Source organism: Lagenorhynchus albirostris, chromosome 6 (assembly GCF_949774975.1).
Source record: "Lagenorhynchus albirostris chromosome 6, mLagAlb1.1, whole genome shotgun sequence".
NCBI lineage: Eukaryota > Metazoa > Chordata > Mammalia > Artiodactyla > Delphinidae > Lagenorhynchus > Lagenorhynchus albirostris.
The window spans coordinates 65,819,940-65,840,440 of record NC_083100.1 but is presented as its reverse complement, the minus strand read 5'-3'; the positions used below and the strand labels follow the sequence as shown (position 1 = coordinate 65,840,440).

The window sequence follows — 20,501 nt, the reverse complement described above, 5'->3', positions numbered from 1 at the left end:
CAGGGGGAGGGGTATTAACTCCTTTCTGGCTCTAGGGAACTGCAGTAATTGGTTCCCACGTGGTGAAGGCACTAGACAGAACTGGACTAAACAAGTTGGAAAGAACAAATTGAAGTTTCAGGCTGCATAAAAGGAGGTTCTAAGAAAGGAACTATCTTAATGAATTAATACTAGAGGTTGCTTCTCACAAATGTTTTGCAAAACATCATCAAAATAGAATTTCTGTATTCTAGCACACAACTCACTCCTACAGAAACTCTTTCTGTTTCTGGTTCATTATCTGCTTCTTAAGTAAATCAACATGAAATGAGGGATTGACAATTAAATATGCAAATTAATGTTGGGAATTTTGATACATGCAGAAATGTCCTCTTGTCTGAATGAATTGTCTTTGAACTTCAAATCAATACTACTCATGGATTGCAATGTTTCTTTAATCAAAATACTGAAAAACTATATGAATAAAAATCAAAAGTAGGCAAAGTAGAAATCACACATTTTAAAGTATGAAGAAGAGTAATAGTATCTTTTTTAAATCTAATGTCTGCATTTGTGTTATGGGATTTAATTACGGTAATTATTTTTGAAAGATATGATACATTAACTATCCAAACAAAAATTCCAACTTTTTCTCTCCCTCAAAAATAAAAACTGTCCTCCTTGCACATTATTCCCAAACTTTAAGAATAAACAAAATGTAGATTCATTTTTATTTATGTTTTCACTATGATATTTTCTAAGATACTAAAAGGTTAGTTGGGAGTGACGTAGTCTACGAAGTAAGTTTATGCATTAAATTCTATCTTAATACACATAATAAGATGTTTTATTTCTAGGTGGGTGTTGTAGTCTGTATAATTCAAATAAGTGGGTCCTTTCATATTTACTTTATTTAAAACACAAATCACATGTGCTTACTCAACTCTATCTTAATATATTTTTGCTTTGTTACATTTGAAAAATAACCCCTATAAACTTACACTTAATAAAGCATGAGAATGATCACACAATCAATACCAGTTTTATGAAACCTGGAATACTGCACCCTAGCATCTGCTCACACATGTCAACAGGCAAGGAAGCCTCTGCCGGTATCTTGATGTCAATTTTCAGGCCCCGGACCAAAGTAGAAAATGGCAAGTGTTCTTTTAAATGCCTCAAACAGCATCATCATCTTGATAAGTTAAAAACTTCACACAACCATTCTAAACCAGGGTCCCCCACCCTCACCAATCAGATAATCTCCCCATAAATGGATTAACTCAGTATACACACATCTAAATCATATTGAGTGAAACTTAATAAAGATATCAGCAGTTGAGGTTCAAATCCACAGAGCGTAATTTCACAAAAGGTATTTTTCTCAAAAGAAAATTTAAGACAATTGAAAATAGGGGATTAGAATGTAAATACTGTATTTTCCTTACTGTGGTGTGATAGTACCCTTCCCAAGCCCTCCCTCATCCCACTAACACAAAGTCACAGTGAAAGGATGAAAGGAAGCAAAAGGGGTAATACAGTACCCATAATAAAGGGCTGAGGGGCGGAACCAGCGCTCCACCCCATCCAAGTTGGAGCAAGATTATCCTATATAAAATAGAAATATATAGTTTGTTATTAGTTAGAAATCTGATATGACAGAACATTTGGTGTTACTTTTTGTATATGATGCTCTCTGTCTGTTTACCTATCAATCAAGGCTTGAGTTCTTTTGAAAAAGAAGGTATTTAAGATTTCCTAGACAAGGAAATTAAAAATACAAAATTTATTTTACGTAAGTTATCCATGACATCAATTCACTCAGTTCAATTTTACAAGTTGAAAATTTGGACTGGAAATTTGAAATACAATAAATGTTTCAAAGCTGTCAGCCAGAAATGTGCATAGAACATGCAAAACGTAAAGGGCAGAGTGATGATAATTTATTTCTTACTTTCTAACTTCTTATCAAGCACTGTACAACATGCTTTATTTGGTAATGTTGCACTAAAGCACATGCTTTGAAGAAGTGACAAAACAAAAATAAAATGAGCCTGATTTACGCTTTCACATAGCTATTGTGATTTTATGCTGCTAGGGAAAAGAATAAAATGAGAGTTTCTGAATATATTCAAAGCTAACTTCCCAATTATAACCATCATTATTATTTGCATCCTCACCATCATCCATGATTATATTGTTTACAAAGTCAAAAATTCTAAATACCAGAAACAAACAAAAATAGAATCAATAATCAGGTTATTTTGTCTCTACAATGCCAAATACATGTTGAAATCATCAGCCATTTTAGGGTTGTATATATGCTGTCATTAAGAGGCAAGGACCATATTCATAAATCTGACAATTTAAACGATTAGTTCATCTCCTATCAGCATCTATAAGGATTTTGTTTTGAAAGCTCCAAGTTTCAAAAATTAGCCTCTCCTTATAATATAAAAAGCATTATTGATCAAAATTATAGATAAGGTTATTTCTATAAAAATTAAAGGCCCACAGGGTCAATACTGTTATGGAAATAACGTGTTAAATATGAAAATATCTGGCCATTTGACTCATGGATTTAATAAACTTCCAAAAGGTCAAATTTGAAATAATTACAACAGCTCCAAATGTTTAGCATTGTTCAGATTTCGAAAACTTTTCGAACGTATTACTTTGATTCAGCAGAATCAATCAAATGTTTTCAAAATAATCAAAAAATGTTTAAGTAGAATGTATAAAAATTATATTTTTCTCCAGAACTGAAACTACCAGTCTAAAACAAAAGTGACATTTTAATTGGAAAATAAACTTAATTTTCACATATCCTGAAGAGAATTTCCAATAACATTTTAGTAAGCTTTGAGGATCTCTGTGAGAAATAAAATAAGACCGTATTATATTGTGTTAAATTGTTTCTAGTGAGGAAACATTTTTTATATATGTTAGGGAAATTGCAGAAGTCTTCAATTGAAGATTTCATAAGGTAGTCTTATGTTCTTAAAAGGTGACATTTATAATAAATTTTATTTTAGAAGAACACATAAGGCTATCAACAAACTAGAAAATGCAAATGCAAGTCTGCAATACAGCTTTGTTTCTATAAACATAACAAAATCTTAGGCAGCAAAAGAGCAATGATTTTTCTGTTGGAATCACACTTAGCTCAGCAGCTTTGTTTTAGTAAAAGAAATTTGATTAAAACAAAAACTAAATTTTTATGTTATACATCTTATAGATTAATGCTTCATATTTTTAAAAAGGCATGGAAAATAACAAGTCAATAATGACAAATTTTTTAACCTGTTATGAATCATAGGGAATGCTGTAATATTTCCTTAAAAGGAGTAATATAAAATTTTCTGTGACTCATATAAATGATAGTTAAGTTATGGTTAATTTATGAATCATCTATGGTAATGAGTCAAAATTATATTTTCTATTATGTTATAAAAGTTTAAATTCATTTTCATGAAAAATTGTGTAGATTTATATATAATCTTTAAGGTGATACTGCTATTTATATAAATTAAGAAGATTAATGTAGTTATAAATTGAAGCTATATTAACATAACAAAAAACTTTTAAAATTCAGTTAATATTTAATATCTACCCTTGAATACATTCAAATAACGCAAACTTTGGCATTGTACAGACACAATTTTGACAATTAAAAATTTTTTTCCTTTACTCTTACATTTAGGCACATGTATGATTCATATTGTTTTCAATAAAACTCATTAAGTACAGCTTAGACCACCACAAATGAGAAGCACATGATGTAGAATTCACTTTAGTTGATTATTATCATCATCATTACACATAGTACTTTAATAGTGCATCTGTTTTTTTGTGTACAGGTTTGTAAGGAAACTCCCAAAATGGATTAGGAAATAAAGTCATTTTAATGAGCACGGCAGATAAATGATATTATATCATTTCAAGGGAGGCCTAAGTTCTCTTGCATATCACCTAGAAGTAAATATGCAACAGATAAAAGGAAAAAGTAGCAATTTGCAAGGATTTGCCATTCCTTTTGCATGCATGAGTTTTCCTTTTTTAAATTTACTTTAATAATTTTGGCTCTACACAATACTTCAGGTTCTTTCATTTTCCTTACCCTCATCCCTTCAAAACGTGATAAGGCTCTTAGAGGTCTCAGAGCTCTTAGTGTCCTGAGAGATTTGATGGCGCCAAGTTCTGAGTAACCCAAGGCATTTGCTGTTAAACTGACCAATGAAACCTGCACAAACACAAAAGTAAATAAATAGAATCACTGTCATTCAATTTGTAGTTACTATGTAATACAATAATTACAATTAAAAATAATTTATTTTATTGAAGTATAGTTATTTACAACATTGTGGTAATTACAATTTTTGTTTATAATTCCTCAGAAGATGAGTGGCTACATATTTTCAGTAAACCTTTTAAAATTTTAAGGAAATATTTTTAGTTGCATGCAAAGAAAGTAGCTTTCATGATGTTAATTAAAAACTAGTTGAATAAAAAAATTAAATGTCATGTGATTTAGTAATTACTCAGTTAGTTAGAAAACCTAAGTAAAAATTGATTTTAAAAAGGAAGAAGTCCAGGTATAGGAAAATGTCATTGATTATTCTTCCTTTATTTTATTAAGTTGCTGCTGAATTTAGGGCTTTGCCAATGGTTAGTAATAAAATATAAAAACTGCTATTGTACCAGAAAAAGCAAGAAATATCTATCCTGTGTTGGTATTTTCAACTAATTATAATTGATACCCACAGAAATTAATGCGCTGTCATATTAATTTTGAGGTTGATTTTTTGAAGATGAATTTTTGTTGTCTTGCTAATACTTTGTGTTTTCACTTATCTGAAGTTTATTCCTACGTAAATAATGTAACTTAAAAGTAATTCCATCATGAAACTTACTCAAAATTTTTATACTAATCTAGAGCTTCTGCCATGGTACTTGGCCCCAAATCGCCAGTCAATAAATGTTTACCAAATAAAGAAATAAATAAACTAACTTCATTTGCATGAAATATGCAACTAAAACTAAGAAATAAAAATTTTAGATGTGTAATTCTCTAAATAAAGACCAAAACTCTGTATCCAGAGTTAGAATTTCTTTGGTTTGAGAATAGCTGGTATTGGATAGTTCCAAATACACTGGATACTATTTTTGCAAAATTTTCTATGTTTAAGTGTATTAAGTTGGCTTATGTTTAATATGCTTTTTAGTTTACTTGAGATGTGCTATAATTCCTTTTGTCTTTTTTTAGAGTGCTATGCTGATCCTTATGAAGTAATTAAAATAGAACCGTGAAAAATAAAAGTATTATTATTGCAAAACTATAAAATTCCCTTCAGAATTATTTTCCTAAAATATTTCGGAAATGGCTATTAAAAACCAACTCGTAATAATAAATAAAATCATCATTCTTCCACTAAAAAATTCAGACATGGAATAAGCACAAAAGAGAAAAGCAAAGCTCAGGAATTTTCAAAAGGATTAAATTATATTTAGATTTAAAGCCTAGTGTGAAAAATTATGAGCAGTTGAAATATGATATAACTTCTAATGCTTGAAATCTCAAATATTAGAAACTTTCTCTTTGTGACATGCTGAAGCAATTATTCTTTTGAGGTTTCTTTCTTTTTTTTATTGAGGTATATTTGATTTACAATATTATATTAGTTTTAGCTGTACAACATAGTAGTTCAAAATTTTTATAGATTATACTCCATTTAAAGTTATTATAAATATTGGCTATATTCCCTGTGCTGTATAATACATCCCTGTAGCTTATTTATTTCATACATAGTAGCTTGTACCTTTTAATCCCCTACCCCTATTGTGCCCCTCCCCCATTCCCTCTCCCCACTGATAACCACTAGTTTGTTCTCTATATCTGTGAGTCTGTTTCTGTTTTGTTATATTGACTAGTTTGCTTTACTCTTAGATTCCACGTATAAGTGATAACATACAGTATTTGTCTTTTCCTGTCTGACTTATTTCAGGTCCATCTGTGTTGTTGCATATGGGAAAATTTCTTTTCTATGGCTAAGTAGCATTCTATTGTGTATATATATATATACATATATATATGTATATACACATATCTATCATATCTTCTTTACCCATTCATCTGTTTTTTTTTTTTTTTTTTTACAGAAGCTGTTGCGGGTAGGAGTTTATTAATTAATTAATTAATTTTTTTTGCTGTGTTGCGTCTTCGTTTCTGTGCGAGGGCTTTCTCTAGTTGTGGCAAGCGGGGGCCACTCTTCATCACGGTGCGCAGGCCTCTCACTATCGCGGCCTCTCTTGTTGCGGAGCACAACCTCCAGACGCGCAGGCTCAGTATTTGTGGCTCACCGGCCCAGTTGCTCTGCGGCATGTGGGATCCTCCCAGACCAGGGCTCGAACCCGTGTCCCCTGCATTAGCAGGCAGATTCTCAACCACTGCGCCACCAGGGAAGCCCCTATTCATCTGTTGATGGACACTTAGGTTGCTTCCATATCTTTATATTATTATAAATAATACTGCTGTGAACATTGGGGTGCATGTACCTTTTCAAGTTAGTGTTTTCACTTTCTCCGGATATATACCCAGGAGTGGAATTTCTGGATCATATGATAATTCTATTTTTAGCTTTTTTAGAAACCTCCATACTGTTTTTCATAGTGGCTGCACCAATTTATATTCCCACCAACAGTGTACAAGGGTTCCCTTTTCTCTACATCCTCGCCAATATTTGTTATTTGTGGTCTTTTTGAAGATAGCCATTCTGAAAGGTGTGAGGTGATACCTCATTGAGGTTTTGATTTGCATTTCCCTGATGATTAGCAATGTTGAGCATATTTTCATGTGCCTATTGGCCATCTGCATTTTCTCCTTGGAACAATTTCTATTCAGTTCTGCCCATTTTAAATTTAGCTGCTTGTTTGGTTTGATGCTGAGTTGTATGAGCTGTTTGTATATGTTGGATGTGAACCCCTTATCACTCTTTTGAGGCTTTTTTCAATTCACTCATTTCATAGTAACACTGTTAAGCTTTTCAAATAGCCCTGGGTTTGCCTTTTTTCAGAATTAAAGAGATATGATGTATATGCATGACCCTTAGTTCTAGAAATACTTTCCAAAAGAAATCTGCATAGTTCTGCTGGATTATCATCTTTGGGTAATAAAACTGTTGCCTATGAAGTTTGTAATATTTCGAACACACTTTTCTAAAACTGAAATTATGCCAAACTTAAAACATATAACATGATGTTTACCTTTAACAAATCTCAAAGGCAGCCACTTGTTTTGGGTAGATGAAATATTAATCATTAGGTTTACAAACTCTGTGAAGGGCTGTTGGTACATTATGGGCTTGCTGCAAATCCACAGTTACACTGGGGAAACTCCTCATCACAGAATGAAGTAGAGTTTTTCACTACACCCCGTACATCTTATTTCCTATAATGGAGTTATAATCTATATAATCTACTCTTTAAACATATCCTTTAAAAACTTTGAGAAGATGAAAAAGAATTTTTAAAAATTGACATTAGCTTCCACCATCATCACTGTTTATTGAATGTCTTTAACTCTGTATGCACTAATATCATCATTTTACAGAGTCAAAAGCCAAGTAAGTTACTCAGTGGCACACAACCAATCAGTGGTGGGGCTGGGATTCAAGCTCGATTCTATCTGATTCACAACGTAAGTAATTTAAACAACATACCCTATTTCACCACTCTCCCTACAAAGTTCTGATACGTTTTTTCCCAGCTTTTAATTCTAGATAACCACCACAAATCCCATCCCCCCCATGCTAAATCAGTATTAAATTAGCTTATTTCTTACAAAAACTACACTATTATTCAGTGAATTAGTTTAGTGTCTACTAAGTAGCATATCCTGTCAGCATAACAGAGTGATCAAAGATTCACTATTTTAGAATTAGTTTATAGATAAAACAAATTACCTTGAATGGAAGATAAAGATAGGAGGATACTTACATCAACAATTAAGAAGTCTAGCCAACACCAGGCATTGGTGAAATATGTCTGATAGCCATATGCCACCCATTTTAGAAGCATTTCCAGAATGAAAATGTAAGTGAAAACCTTATCAGCATACTCCAACATTGTCTTGATCGTCTTTCGCTGATCAATATATATATCCTCAAATGCCTATAAAGAAAAGTTATGCATTTTAGCTTTCTGAAACTATTATACTATTACAACTATTATGAGCTATTTTTTCTGACCACATATAAATATCTTTTCCTGATTTTATATATATGACGCTTCATTGGAATAGGAGGGTAGAGGAAGAGTAGCTATCGCTGTCTTTTCTTTATCTCAAAGATCTTTTAATGAATCAGGAGAAAAGTTATGCTCTCTATTGATATAACTGGAAGGAAGAAGTAAAAGCGTAACTCTAATGAATTAGTTTGACTTGTTCAGGAAATAGTTCTTGATGTCACATCTTGATGCTGCTACCCTAACTTGAAGTTATTTATTCCTTTTGTTTCATATCTTTTGCTTCCTCCTGTTGGCTTTTTTAATTTTTATTTTTTGCCATAGAAAGGAGGTTGAAGAAATAAAAAGTGAAGGCTTATATTTTTCATAAAGCAGAAATTGTAATTGATCATCACATTGCCTAATTTTACTATACAGTTGAGTTCATTTGTTCCCTTTGTCCCCTTCATTTTGTTGATAGTTTATATTTCTCAGCAAAGATATGGTGTGACAAGGATGGTAAGATGAATTTACTTCTCATTTAGACTCTAATATGTATTCTTCTTCTAATATGAACCTCATTTGATATTTTATATCTAAGTATATATTCATTTAAATGGTGAAAAACTATTTCTTGTCTAAAGTGCCATGTAGATAAAATTTATTTCATCAGAGAGACATGCAGAAAAATATAGGCCTGTGTTAGAATTATACACTTTTAAGTTAAAGAAACCTAAGTAATTGCATTTCAATCAGGCAAGTTTTATCATCTTTCCATCCTTTATCTATCTATCTATCTACCTATCTATCTATCTATCTATCTACATCTATCTTATGGCTTAAGTAGTCTATTTGTGTCAGCATTTTCCTAAAATGCTATCTATATGCTATACTTTATATTTTTGTAAATGATTTTCATATAAATAGAAATTGATTCTGATGAACACTTTTATATAGAGAGAAACCAGTCCTTAAATAATCCCTTAGGCACGCTGCCCAATATTTATTTTTACCAATATCCATTGTTCTCTGAGTAGCATAAGAACAGTGGACCCAATTCAAAACGGACAGAGAAGTGGTTCCTAAGTACTTTTTGACTGTCCATAAAGAGATAATAATAATATCATTCATAAACAAAATTCATCAGAACTTAGAAGTTATATATACCCAATCACAGGACTTTACCGTAGTTGCCATGCTTACTTTCTTGTTAAAATATGAGTAATTAAATACTCATGTTCTTTGGTTATAATGAATAAACTAGAGGGACAAATTTGGGGGGTTACTTAATAATAAGCAAAAATTAATAAATAGCTTGTTAGAAGTATATGTATACATAATAAAAGTAAATCCAGAACTGCAGAGTTATACATTGTATATAGTCTGTAAGAATGAAGTGGGGTAATTAAAGATGCACTGGAGATGGGTAGAAGGGTGGGTGGGTGGGTATATGGGTGGATGGGTGTATGTATGGATGGATATAGCGATGCACATATGTTTAAGGAAGAAATCATAAATGGAGATAACAGTTTGGGGGCTATCAAACAGAGGTGATGGCTGATTCCACAGAAATGGATGTAGAATGAGGGTTCAGGAAAAATAATGCATTGGATAATAAAACAATGCTACTGAAAGGATTAATAAGTCATTAGTATTAGGTGATTCTAAGACTTGGCATTATAGCACGTTTGCTTAATATTCACTCACCAGAGCACCACTACTAAGGAGAATCATGAAAACAATGAAGGTCTCAAACCAGTTATGTTCAACTATTCGGAAACACGTTCTTCTCAGGTTCCACCATTGTTTTCCTCTCCCTTCCTCCACACTAATTTGACAACATTTGAATCTTTGTACACAGCCTGCAAGTATAATGTTCAAACAGGAGTAGGTAAATAACTTCTGCTGCTTCAATGATACCCTTTGGCGTGTCCTGGATTCATCTTCTCATTGCTACTGCCATCTCTATCTTGCTAGGATAACTCTCTAAGCCTGGAGTAGTAAGAGCACATCTATTAGCAGAGTGAAGTTGTGAAAATTATTCAGCCTCTTTAAACGGTTCCCTGGATAATACCTGTTTTTTCTGACCCAACTGCTATTGTCCAAGAAAGAACGTTGTAAAGTACAAGTACATGTTAAGTAGCTTTGCCTTGCACTATATCATCCTATTGCACTTTGTTGAAGTCACTCTAGGAAAGGACTTCAAAGTGAAATTAATAATAAGCAGAAAACGTCCCTTTTAAAGAGGATGCAGAGTAATAATATAGTTCTTACCCAACAATGCTGTTTATTACTGTTTAGGTTCTCTTGTGGTGCTCCTAGAAGAGCTTATAGAATTTTCAAGATTAATTTAGTCCACTAAAATGTGATTTGACTAGTCCTGCTTTGATTTGGTGTTGCCTTCCCTATACTGCTTTCACTCACTCTAACAAGAATTAAATCAACAGGAACCATAATGGAAAAGAATATAAAAAAGAATGTATATATATAAAGCTGAATCACTTTGTTGTACAGCAGAAATTAACACAACATTGTAAATCAACTATACTCCAATAAAAAAATAAAATTAAAAAAATAATTAAATCAAGAGAAATTTGTGAGCACCTTTGTAATCACCATGGAGGATATTAAAAAAAAAGAAAAAGAGAAAAAATGTAAAAAGGTACAGAACGTGGACTTGCCCCCAGGAAACCTACAATCTGGTTTTTAAAAACAGATATAAACAAAAGAACCCTGCCTCAAGTCAAAAAAAAAAATCAGGTATGCTTGAAGAAAAGGGAGAAAGGAGGGGAAGGGAAAGAAGGGAAGGAAGGAAGAAAGCCAGTAAAGATATATATAACAGTTCATATGAGAAAGAGAAGAACCCTCATAAGATAATACATGATTAGTTATCAGGTGAATTAAAGAATATCTTTATTTATAGCTGTTCAGAGGAATAAGAAGTTTTTTCCACCATGGTCGGATGAAGGTAGTTCTGAGGACTTTGAGTGATGTGTATAATTTATACAGGAAAAGAGGGAGAAAATATATATCAGGCCTATGAGGAAAAAAATCACAAAATAGAGAATATGCAAATATATTCATACCTTCAAAACTCAAATTCCCAAGAAACTCAGACCATGGGAAATACTAATCATGGAGAAAACAAAGCTCTTAGACTTATTGTCCATATTGTGCCAGGCTAAACTAGATACTGTGCAGGGATCAGGTATTGGGCAGTGCTTATTTCCTGTTTCACCCAGCAAGCATTGGAAAATAATGATTTTGTTAAAAAAATACATCTGAGCATTTGCAACTCATTTGACTTTAATAGCTAAAAAATTACTTCTAAAGTAACTTTTGTGTATGAGAATTTTGACTAGTGTTTAAGATGCCAACTTATTGCGAAATCACCATTTTATTTGAAATATTATAAATTAGTCATTAGTTTTGATTACATTAAAATATCTTTTCTCCATGTTCATGGTCCCTTACACATAATGGGCAGATATAACCAAACCATAACATGAGATTTTAAATCTGTTGGCATATAAGAGGTAATTGAAATAGATTGACTACAAAGTTCTATTCTGAGTGGTCCATTTTGGGTGATCAACAGCTAAAAAAAAAATGCACTCTATAAAGGGAAGATTAACATGAAGATCATGTTCTTTACCTTCAGTGAAACAGGCTTCAGGTTCAAGGGTTTCCTCAGGTTCCACTACAGGCTGTTCCTCGGCAGGTGCTCCAATGTCTACAGTGCTGCCTTCGGATGAGCTACTGCTTTCATTAAGTTTCTGAGCATGAGATGGACATAAAAAGTAAATCACTTTTATTTTGGTACCTAAGAAATAGCCTAGCAAGGAAGGATTAGTACAATGAACTGATTCTGGATTCTCCTTGAAATGAAGAGATTTTAAGATTAAAAAGAAAGAATGAATAAGAAGGGGAAATAAGGAAATCATCTATGGTAACTCCTTTACCATAATTTGCAATGTATGAAGTCAGACTGCTATGTTATGAAGTTTCAAACGGCCATCAAAAACATGTACTAAGCAAACCACTGTCCTATGAATTAGAGAAGCCCCAGAGGGAGGGGTGGGAGAGGGGAAGTTAGTGATAATCATTATCACTTTACAAATGATAAAATTAAGTAACTTGTCTAATGTCATATAACCAACAAGTGAGAAAGCCAAGATTTGAGAGAATTATTGCTGAGCCCAAAGCCCATGCTCTGACTTCTGTGCAACCACCCTGTTTCTGAAATAAAAGAAACAGTGTATTCACATGCTTATAATTCTTCCATCAATTTAAAAGCGGAAATAATCCATAGAAAAACTATCAAGATGAGTCTAACAGATGAAGAGAATCTACCATTCAATCTTGAAGTGAAACACAAAAACAAAGGCACCTTGTTTATAACATAAACCAATAATGGAATTTTACATAATACATATATTCAGTGTCTTCATGAAAATTAATTCATCAGATGCAAAAAACTAACTTTTGGATATGTGTAGACATGAGTTCTATTTAATCTTTGTTTACAGTAATTATGCCAAACGAATTATATACTTGTTATAAAGCAAATGTCATAATAGTAACTTAAGCACAAGCAATAATAAAACATTTTGGTATAATATTACTTTAACTCACAGAGAAATTTTTTTTTTAAAAAGAAGACTGCTTGAAAAGTCTTTAAAATTTCTGAACAAATCCAGCTTTTGCTTATCACAGTTCTTCACACATAGTGCTAGATATCAGGCTCCTTATCAAACTTTGTATCCATTACTAAATATTATTGATAACCCAGATTTCAGTTTTCAGTTAGCAACTGTGAGTACTGATGTGAACCTAAAATAACATAAAATTAATTTATGTCTACTTATTGCCTCCCTAAATATCCTCCCCTGATGTGGCTTGCCTAGATGATGATAAAATAAATTGATACCTTTTTTTATGTATAGTTACTCCAGGTCTTACTGGGTCAGACTTTCTCCAGATGAGAGCTGTCGCCAATATATCCAACTTTATTCTTAAGAATATTCTTTAAAATTATCTATTCTTGTCTTATAACCCAACTTTGTAATATGTTACCAGTTACTCTACTTCTAAGCATATTTTCCCTTTAATGCATACAGCTGGGAATCAATCTACATTTTGGAAATTTTAAAAGGATATAAAAGATGATTAAATGCCCATTATTAGTATTCAGTTGGAAGATGTGCTCCTGGAAAGTTCCCAGGTATAGACAAGTGATATTCTAGATGTTTACAAATTAATTTCCAAACACATCTTAAGCAATGTAATTATATTCCATGATCTGCCTGGACTATGGCAGGAAAGTAGAAGTGTGCCTAGTGTCACTTCAATTCAGCATGCTCTTAATTAAAGATGTCTTTTTTTTTCTTTTTTTCTATCCTAAACCTACTTTTTAAACCAAGTTCCTGATTCCGATTCTTCGCAATATCATTCTTTCAGCACCTAGACTCAAACCTCCTTGTCTTATTTATTTCAAATATTGACAGTAAAGTCATTTAATTCTACCTTTGAAATAACTCTTCTCTCAGTTTCATCTTCCAAATTCTTATGAACTCTCTGTTGACTACTGTCACTTTTTTTTGGACAGCTATAAATAATAAGTTCATCCTTATTCTCGCCTCACCTAATTCTAGACCTTTGTGGAACACAAAACCTGAATTATGCTACATGCCCAATAAATATTTGGTGAATGAATGATACCTCTGTTTCAGATATTACTACCAAATGAAATTTCTGTCTCCAACTTAGCTTTCTAACCAAATTTCCCAAATCTATCTTTCACAGAAGCTGTCCTTTAGTCAAGGTGAACTTCTTAATGTTCTCTGGCTTTTGCTTATAGTGGCTTTTTGTGGAAGAAGAATAATTACGCTCTCATCTTCAACACTTTATCGGCACAATTCTTTCGGCGCGTACTTCTTTTTATTTATCCCACCTCCATACTAACTGACTTACCAAGCTAACGATGCTTGGCATTTTCTCTGTAGAACACAATGACTGATGCCAGTGGTGTGCTGATATTTTCTCAGGAGGTGGGCTACACTCTAGTACACCTGTACATCTCTTCTTCCACCTGGTGAGTTGTGTACTTATCAAAAATAAGTTATGTTTGTGTTCAAATCAACCTGTACTATTGTAAATTAATGTAATTACAGAATTTACTCTTGCATAATTTGATAAAATGAGTTTGAAAACAAAGTTATTTATTGTATTCATAAAAACTAAGTTGAAATCATTGCATAAACTAAATAAAGACAAATCTCTCATACATATACAAACACATTAAAAAAAACTTACTGTAAAATTAGGTGTGAATAATTATTTTTAAAAAGGGGTATTGGGACTTCCCTGGTGGTCTAGTGGGGGGCACAGGTTCAATCCCTGGTTGGGGAGCTAAGATCCCGCATGCCATGGGCGTGGCCAAAAAACGGGGGGGGTGTATCTGGGATATAAATTTCTGGAAGGATGCTAAATTCAGGTTGCCTTATAAGGTTCTTTAAAATCTTTGTCCTCTTTGAAAAACCTAAACTGGACTCATAGATGATGAATTACAGGTGTGGCTCATGCTAAAGTGATGATGCAGAACCGCAAACAATGAACCCAGACTGGAACAAGAGGCCCAAAGGCACATTTTAATTTAAGTATGTATCAATTTTCAAAATGAAGCAGTTTAATGTTTGGGATTGGTAGGAGTTTGTATACATTTCAGGAATGGGACATGATTACAGGTTCGAGTTTTAAAGTTAGTATTCATATCCGGTTTAAATAACTCCCTAAAGCAACATTTTGCAAAAGAAGCCTGGTAAACCACATCCTCGCTGACCCCCTTGATAGACCCTGATTCTCACACTAGCGAGGGAAACTTGCCCCACCTTTGTCATACTGACATCAGATAAAATGACAAGTGAATGTTAGAAAGACCAAACCACAGGCAAGTAGGCTCAGGCCAGTTAATATACTCTAGATAAATCATGCTAACCAGAGAAAAAAGTTAGTGTTTTTTCTATAAATCCATACATAATGTAAATAAATAGAATTAGTATGAAAAAGAAAAGAAAAACACACAAAATGAAACAGATACAGAAGTGACTGAACTGAAGTTTGCCCAGGCAATGCACGGGAGGCAACAAGGGTTTTGACTGATGAGCTAAATAAAGAACATTAATAAGTAAAATTAAATAATAAATGTATTAAACAAATAGATTAAAATACATAAAAAATTAACAAACTGAACTCTAGCTTATTGAGTCATTGGCATCATCTTAGGATTCTGCTGACAACACTAAAGCTTGTGTGTTTTATTGATATTTTTTCCCTAAGAACCACGTGCTATACTAATATCATCTGCTACATTGATAATTCATTAATTTCTCTTTATTATGTTCCCTTTGTTTTGTTGTTCCTTTTCTAATTTCTCAAACTAAGTTCTTTGTCATGTTCTTTCATCCTTTCTTGATCATCCTTGTTAATAGTAAGACATTCAGTGATTGCTTGGTCCAATTTCATAGATTTTGGAAGAAGAAGTTCTTACTGTTTGGGAGGACATTTTTAATTTTTCAAGTGGTTATATTTTTTCTATCATTTTATTATTAATTTCTCATTTAACTGCATTGTGATTAGCTAATAACCCTATATGATATCTTCTATCTTGAATTTATTGGTATAATAGCCCTACAATGTCTGCTTGTTTGAATTTATTGAGACTTACTTTGAAATTTGTATAAATATATCAATACCATGGGCCACTGAAAATAAGAATTCTCTGTACATATAATTTTTGAGATAACATACATTTATAACATTTTTGCTATTTATATTATTCAAATTATCAATGTCCTTATTTAATTTTTCTTTGATTCATCACAGACTAAAAGAATGGTATTAAAACTCTCACAACCAATATACTTTTATCAATGTATTCTTATATTTCTCATTGTTGAAATCAAAGATGATGCGGTTCTGAGTTCTTTATTTGGTTGGAGTAATAACACTATTACTCAAAAAGGGAAGAATTTTTAGATGTATGGAAAGAGTCCATCTCTATATTAGCACATGAGATAAGAATTCAGATAAAATACTAAATAAATTGGATAACAGCAAAACTAAAACATTCTCAAAAAAGTACTTGTATTGATGTAAAAACCAGTAAGGACAATTAATTTTTCCTTTTTTTGTTCTTACATTGAAATTTAATTTTATTTTGAAATTCACCATTCACATAAAAAAGCAATTGGTTCTCATGGTCTTTGAGATTAATAGACTATTTAAATATCCATTTTAATGTTTATTAAGCCATTAATCAACCTTTAATTTACTAATTTCCAAATGAGCTAGTTCATTTAAAAATATGTATATTTTCACATGTAACTCTCAATAGCTCAATTTCTGTAAGGACTTATATTGTCCATGTATTTTTGGCAGGCTGACAATAAGTGAGCAGAGAGAATGCGGGAACCACAGCGTATCTGAAGCATCCACTTTGCCTTGTACATCAGGGCATTCAATAACCACTTAATAACTGCAACCCTGATGGGAAGAGCATTTTTCCTCCTCAATGGATTTATGCAACATTTCATGCTTTTTAAAAATGTTCTGTACTATAGTAAATGATTTTGACCTTGAGGGTGAAGCAAAACAAAGCAAATAGTACACTCCACAATATTTCTTTGAGTAAGTGATTAAATGGGTTTTTTTGTTGTTTTTCTCTGACTTGATCGTAGGATGTTTATGCTTTTATTTTAGACTTGGTTTGTTACAATGAGCTTATTTATAGTGTTTACTAGAAGTTCAATTTATAATGTGATAAAAATATGTTAAAAATAAATCTGGGGCTTCCCTGGTGGCGCAGTGGTTGAGAGTCCGCCTGCCGATGCAGGGGACGGGGGTTCGTGCCCTGGTACGGGAAGATCCCACATGCCGCGGAGCAGCTAAGCCCGTGAGCCATGGCCGCTGAGCCTGCGCATCCGGAGCCTGTGCTCCGCAATGGCAGAGGCCACAGTAGTGAGAGGCCCGTGTACCGCTAAAAAAAAAAAAAAAAAAAAAAATCTGGAATTTAAGGGTCAAAAGGATACAGAATATGTGTGTATATATATATATGTATACACATATGTATTTTTTATTTCTGAAAAAATACATATTTTAAAAGCTAGGCATATACTATATTAAAGGTGGAAATTTTACTCTTATATATATATATTAACATATATATTTAAGATATATATGTTAAATCATACAGTTGAGATGCCAACAACCTTAAAAATATTAGTATTAATATTTCATTGTATACACTGTGCATTAGTAAATATTTCTAGTGTACACTAAGCATATTAAAAATTAAAATGACTTCTATTAAAAACTCTCAGCAAGGCAACAATATGATATCAAAGGAACAGACTCTGTACTGAGATTTAGCATTTCCACAGAGCAGTTAGAAAAGTCAAATATTAACTCATTAATTCCCATATCATCCCTACAACTCAGATGATTTCTTCATCGAGCTTTACATTGGAACGACAATCTTTGGTGGATTATTCACATTTAATATAAAATTTTCTTATTAATTGTGAAATCTACTGTCATTCAAACACTTGCCTAAGGTAGGGGTAAAGGTGAAGAAATACAGCTCTGATATACTCTGAATTCTGCTTTAAAGTATTTCAAAAGTGAATTTTTATATAGATGATTAGCTATAAAGGAACAAAGGAGGTATTATAACCTCTCATCACATAATGGGCCAAGAGAAAATTATTGTGATTGCAAATGAATTAGAAGCAAAAAATTGCAAAATTGCATTTATAATTCCCAAGCTAGAAAGCAAAATTGTAAACCAAATAATTTCCATTGTTAAATTTATTTTGCTGAATGAGTGCAGAATCTCTAATATTCTTTTGACATTAATTTTTAATGTTAAATGATAACATATTTAACAAATATTTTTAAAGTGTCTACTGGATAGGGGAACTGGATAACTACAGTGAAAGGGTGAAGAGTTCTCTTTTGAGTCAGACAAGCTTGGGTTTGAATCACAACGACTGGTTTTATGGACTTTAGGCAGTTATCTTGACCTCCATAAGCTGAAGTTTCTAATTTGTAGAATGATCCCTACTTTACATGGTTGTCATAAGGATTGAACAAGATAACACGTGGAATATGTCATTTGCTTACTGGATACATGGCAACAATTTCCGTAACAGTTATAGTTTGTAATATGTGTAATTGCTGATATTTGATCTTTTCAGCTAAAAAATATTAGTATATGCTAAACATCAAAATTAGGACCTGAAAAAATAAAATAGTGAATATAATAGGCCCAGTACCTAATGGGCTCAAAATAAGACAAGACAAGCAACAATTACTACACACTACGATAGGGTAAGTACAGGGTATTTTGAGAGCACCACCTAACTCAGTCTAAGAAGAACAGGGTAGAAAAAAGTGACATTTGGGGCCAGAAGGATGAGTTGGGGTGGGAGTGAGTCAGGTGAAGAAATATGGGATAAGAGAATATCCCAGATAAAGGGAACAGGAATGAAGATCAGAACCTGATAAAGCATGAGGAGTTTTAGGAAACAATAGATCAGTGTAGTTGGCTGGGGAGGGGTGGGAAGTACTATTACATGCGGCTGGAAAGGTCAGTAATGGTCACTTTTGCAGGTACTTGTAGGCCATGTTAAGAAGTATAGACTGGGAGCAATGGGAAGCTCCTGAAAGGTTAGAAAGCTGAGAGAGCTATGGCCAGATTTACCTTTTAGAAAGACCACTTATCATTATGTGGGAACTGGACTAGTGAGGAGAATATGAATGTGGGAGCCCTTTTTGGAGGCTGTAGCAGTAAAACTGAGAGATGATGGAGGTCTGACATTGGGTGGAGGTGGTGGGGATGCAGAGTAGACAAAGACAAGGTAGCACTGGTTGTACCTGGTGATCAATTAGGTGTAATAAGGGAGAGGGAGTTTGGGTATCCGTTGGCTAGATGGTAGTACTCTTCATGGAGAGTAGTTGCCATCTCACAGGGATCATGGTCCTGAGGAACTATATAGCTCAAGACAAGGAAATAGGCAAGGGCTTAAGGGACACCCCCAGTCAATACCCGGATGGGACTCTACAAAGTGTTCCCTGAGCATCTGTCAGGCAATGATACGAAAATTCTGACTGTTTTCTTTTCTCCTCCACCTTCCTTCCTCCCTGCCCTCTCCCCAGGGAGGAGAAGCTTCATTAAAGATTAAGCTGCTAACTTAATTTGACTTAGGAATAGGCTTGCTTAGTTTATTCTATCTGTACACTTTCAAAAAATATAACTGATAAAAATGTATTCAGGAAAAGTGAGATTAACTTACATGATGCCAATTAACATTGATCAAGCACCTCATTTGTGCCAGGTACAGTGCTAGTTACTAGAAGTACAAAGGTGTATATGACCACAGGTCTTGTTCTCAAGTTGCTCACAAGATTAGTAAGTAGGATAGACAGATACACAACAGAGAAATAGAGTGCAATATAGACATTTCATGTTATGCAGGTAGTAATTCTACTTAGGGGAGTCTCAGAGCCTTGCCCAGAATAAGAATTGCTAGGTATCATGAGCAACAAACAACAATATGTTTGAGTGAATAAACTGACAGTGTCTTGAAAGACAACTCAAAGTTCCTTTTTTTGTTTTGCTAGATTTTGCAGAGAATGACAGGGATAAGAGGAGAATTTCTAATAAGAAATTATGGAGTCAAAAGGTATAAACTTCATGGAACTATGTGATTAGAACTGAAATAAGTCATGAGATATTAGACTGGTGAAATAGATCTTCTCAAGACAATCAAGTTGCTCATGATAAAGACTGCCCTTCTCCCCACCATGGAAATGTGTTTCAGATGGTAATTCTATTGATACTGGTGAATAACAGGATGAGGAGTGGGGGGATGGTCAAGATTGGAGACAGATTTAGGAGATAAAATCTACAGGATTTGGCAGTAAATTTGATGAGGGGCTTCCAATTAGAGAAGTTGAGAAGGACTTCAGGCTTCTTGTAAGCTATTTGAGAAGGAGATCATATGGTTGGGAGGAAAGTAGCTTGGACTTTTGTAAGCCAGGGAATGACGACTCTTAAAGAATTAGGAAATGATGCAGACATCAAGTAAAATAGGGCCACTGAACTTGGCAATTAAGAGAACACTGGTGATTTCTGAGAGAGAAAAGTAAAGGTGGAAACCAGAGATGATGCTTTAAGATGACTGAGCAGTGGAAATGGGAGACAGTGAGCACGTTATCTTTTAAAGAAGATCAGCAACGAA

The 20,501-nt window shown here is 33.2% G+C and overlaps 1 protein-coding gene across 6 annotated transcripts in view; it reads right to left on the bottom strand.

The window, feature by feature from the left end:
- LOC132521792 (sodium channel protein type 1 subunit alpha) overlaps nucleotides 1–20,501 on the bottom strand; it is a 94,144-nt gene that overhangs the window by 16,072 nt on the left and 57,571 nt on the right. For all 6 annotated transcript variants that reach the window (XM_060151461.1, XM_060151462.1, XM_060151464.1 and 3 more), the window contains exons 17-20: nucleotides 11,855–11,975; nucleotides 9,907–10,061; nucleotides 7,975–8,148; nucleotides 4,100–4,222 (exon numbers count right to left, since the gene is read on the bottom strand). In XM_060151461.1, coding sequence (XP_060007444.1) covers nucleotides 4,100–4,222; nucleotides 7,975–8,148; nucleotides 9,907–10,061; nucleotides 11,855–11,975 — 573 coding nt within the window. The remainder of the gene's footprint in view (nucleotides 1–4,099; nucleotides 4,223–7,974; nucleotides 8,149–9,906; nucleotides 10,062–11,854; nucleotides 11,976–20,501) is intronic.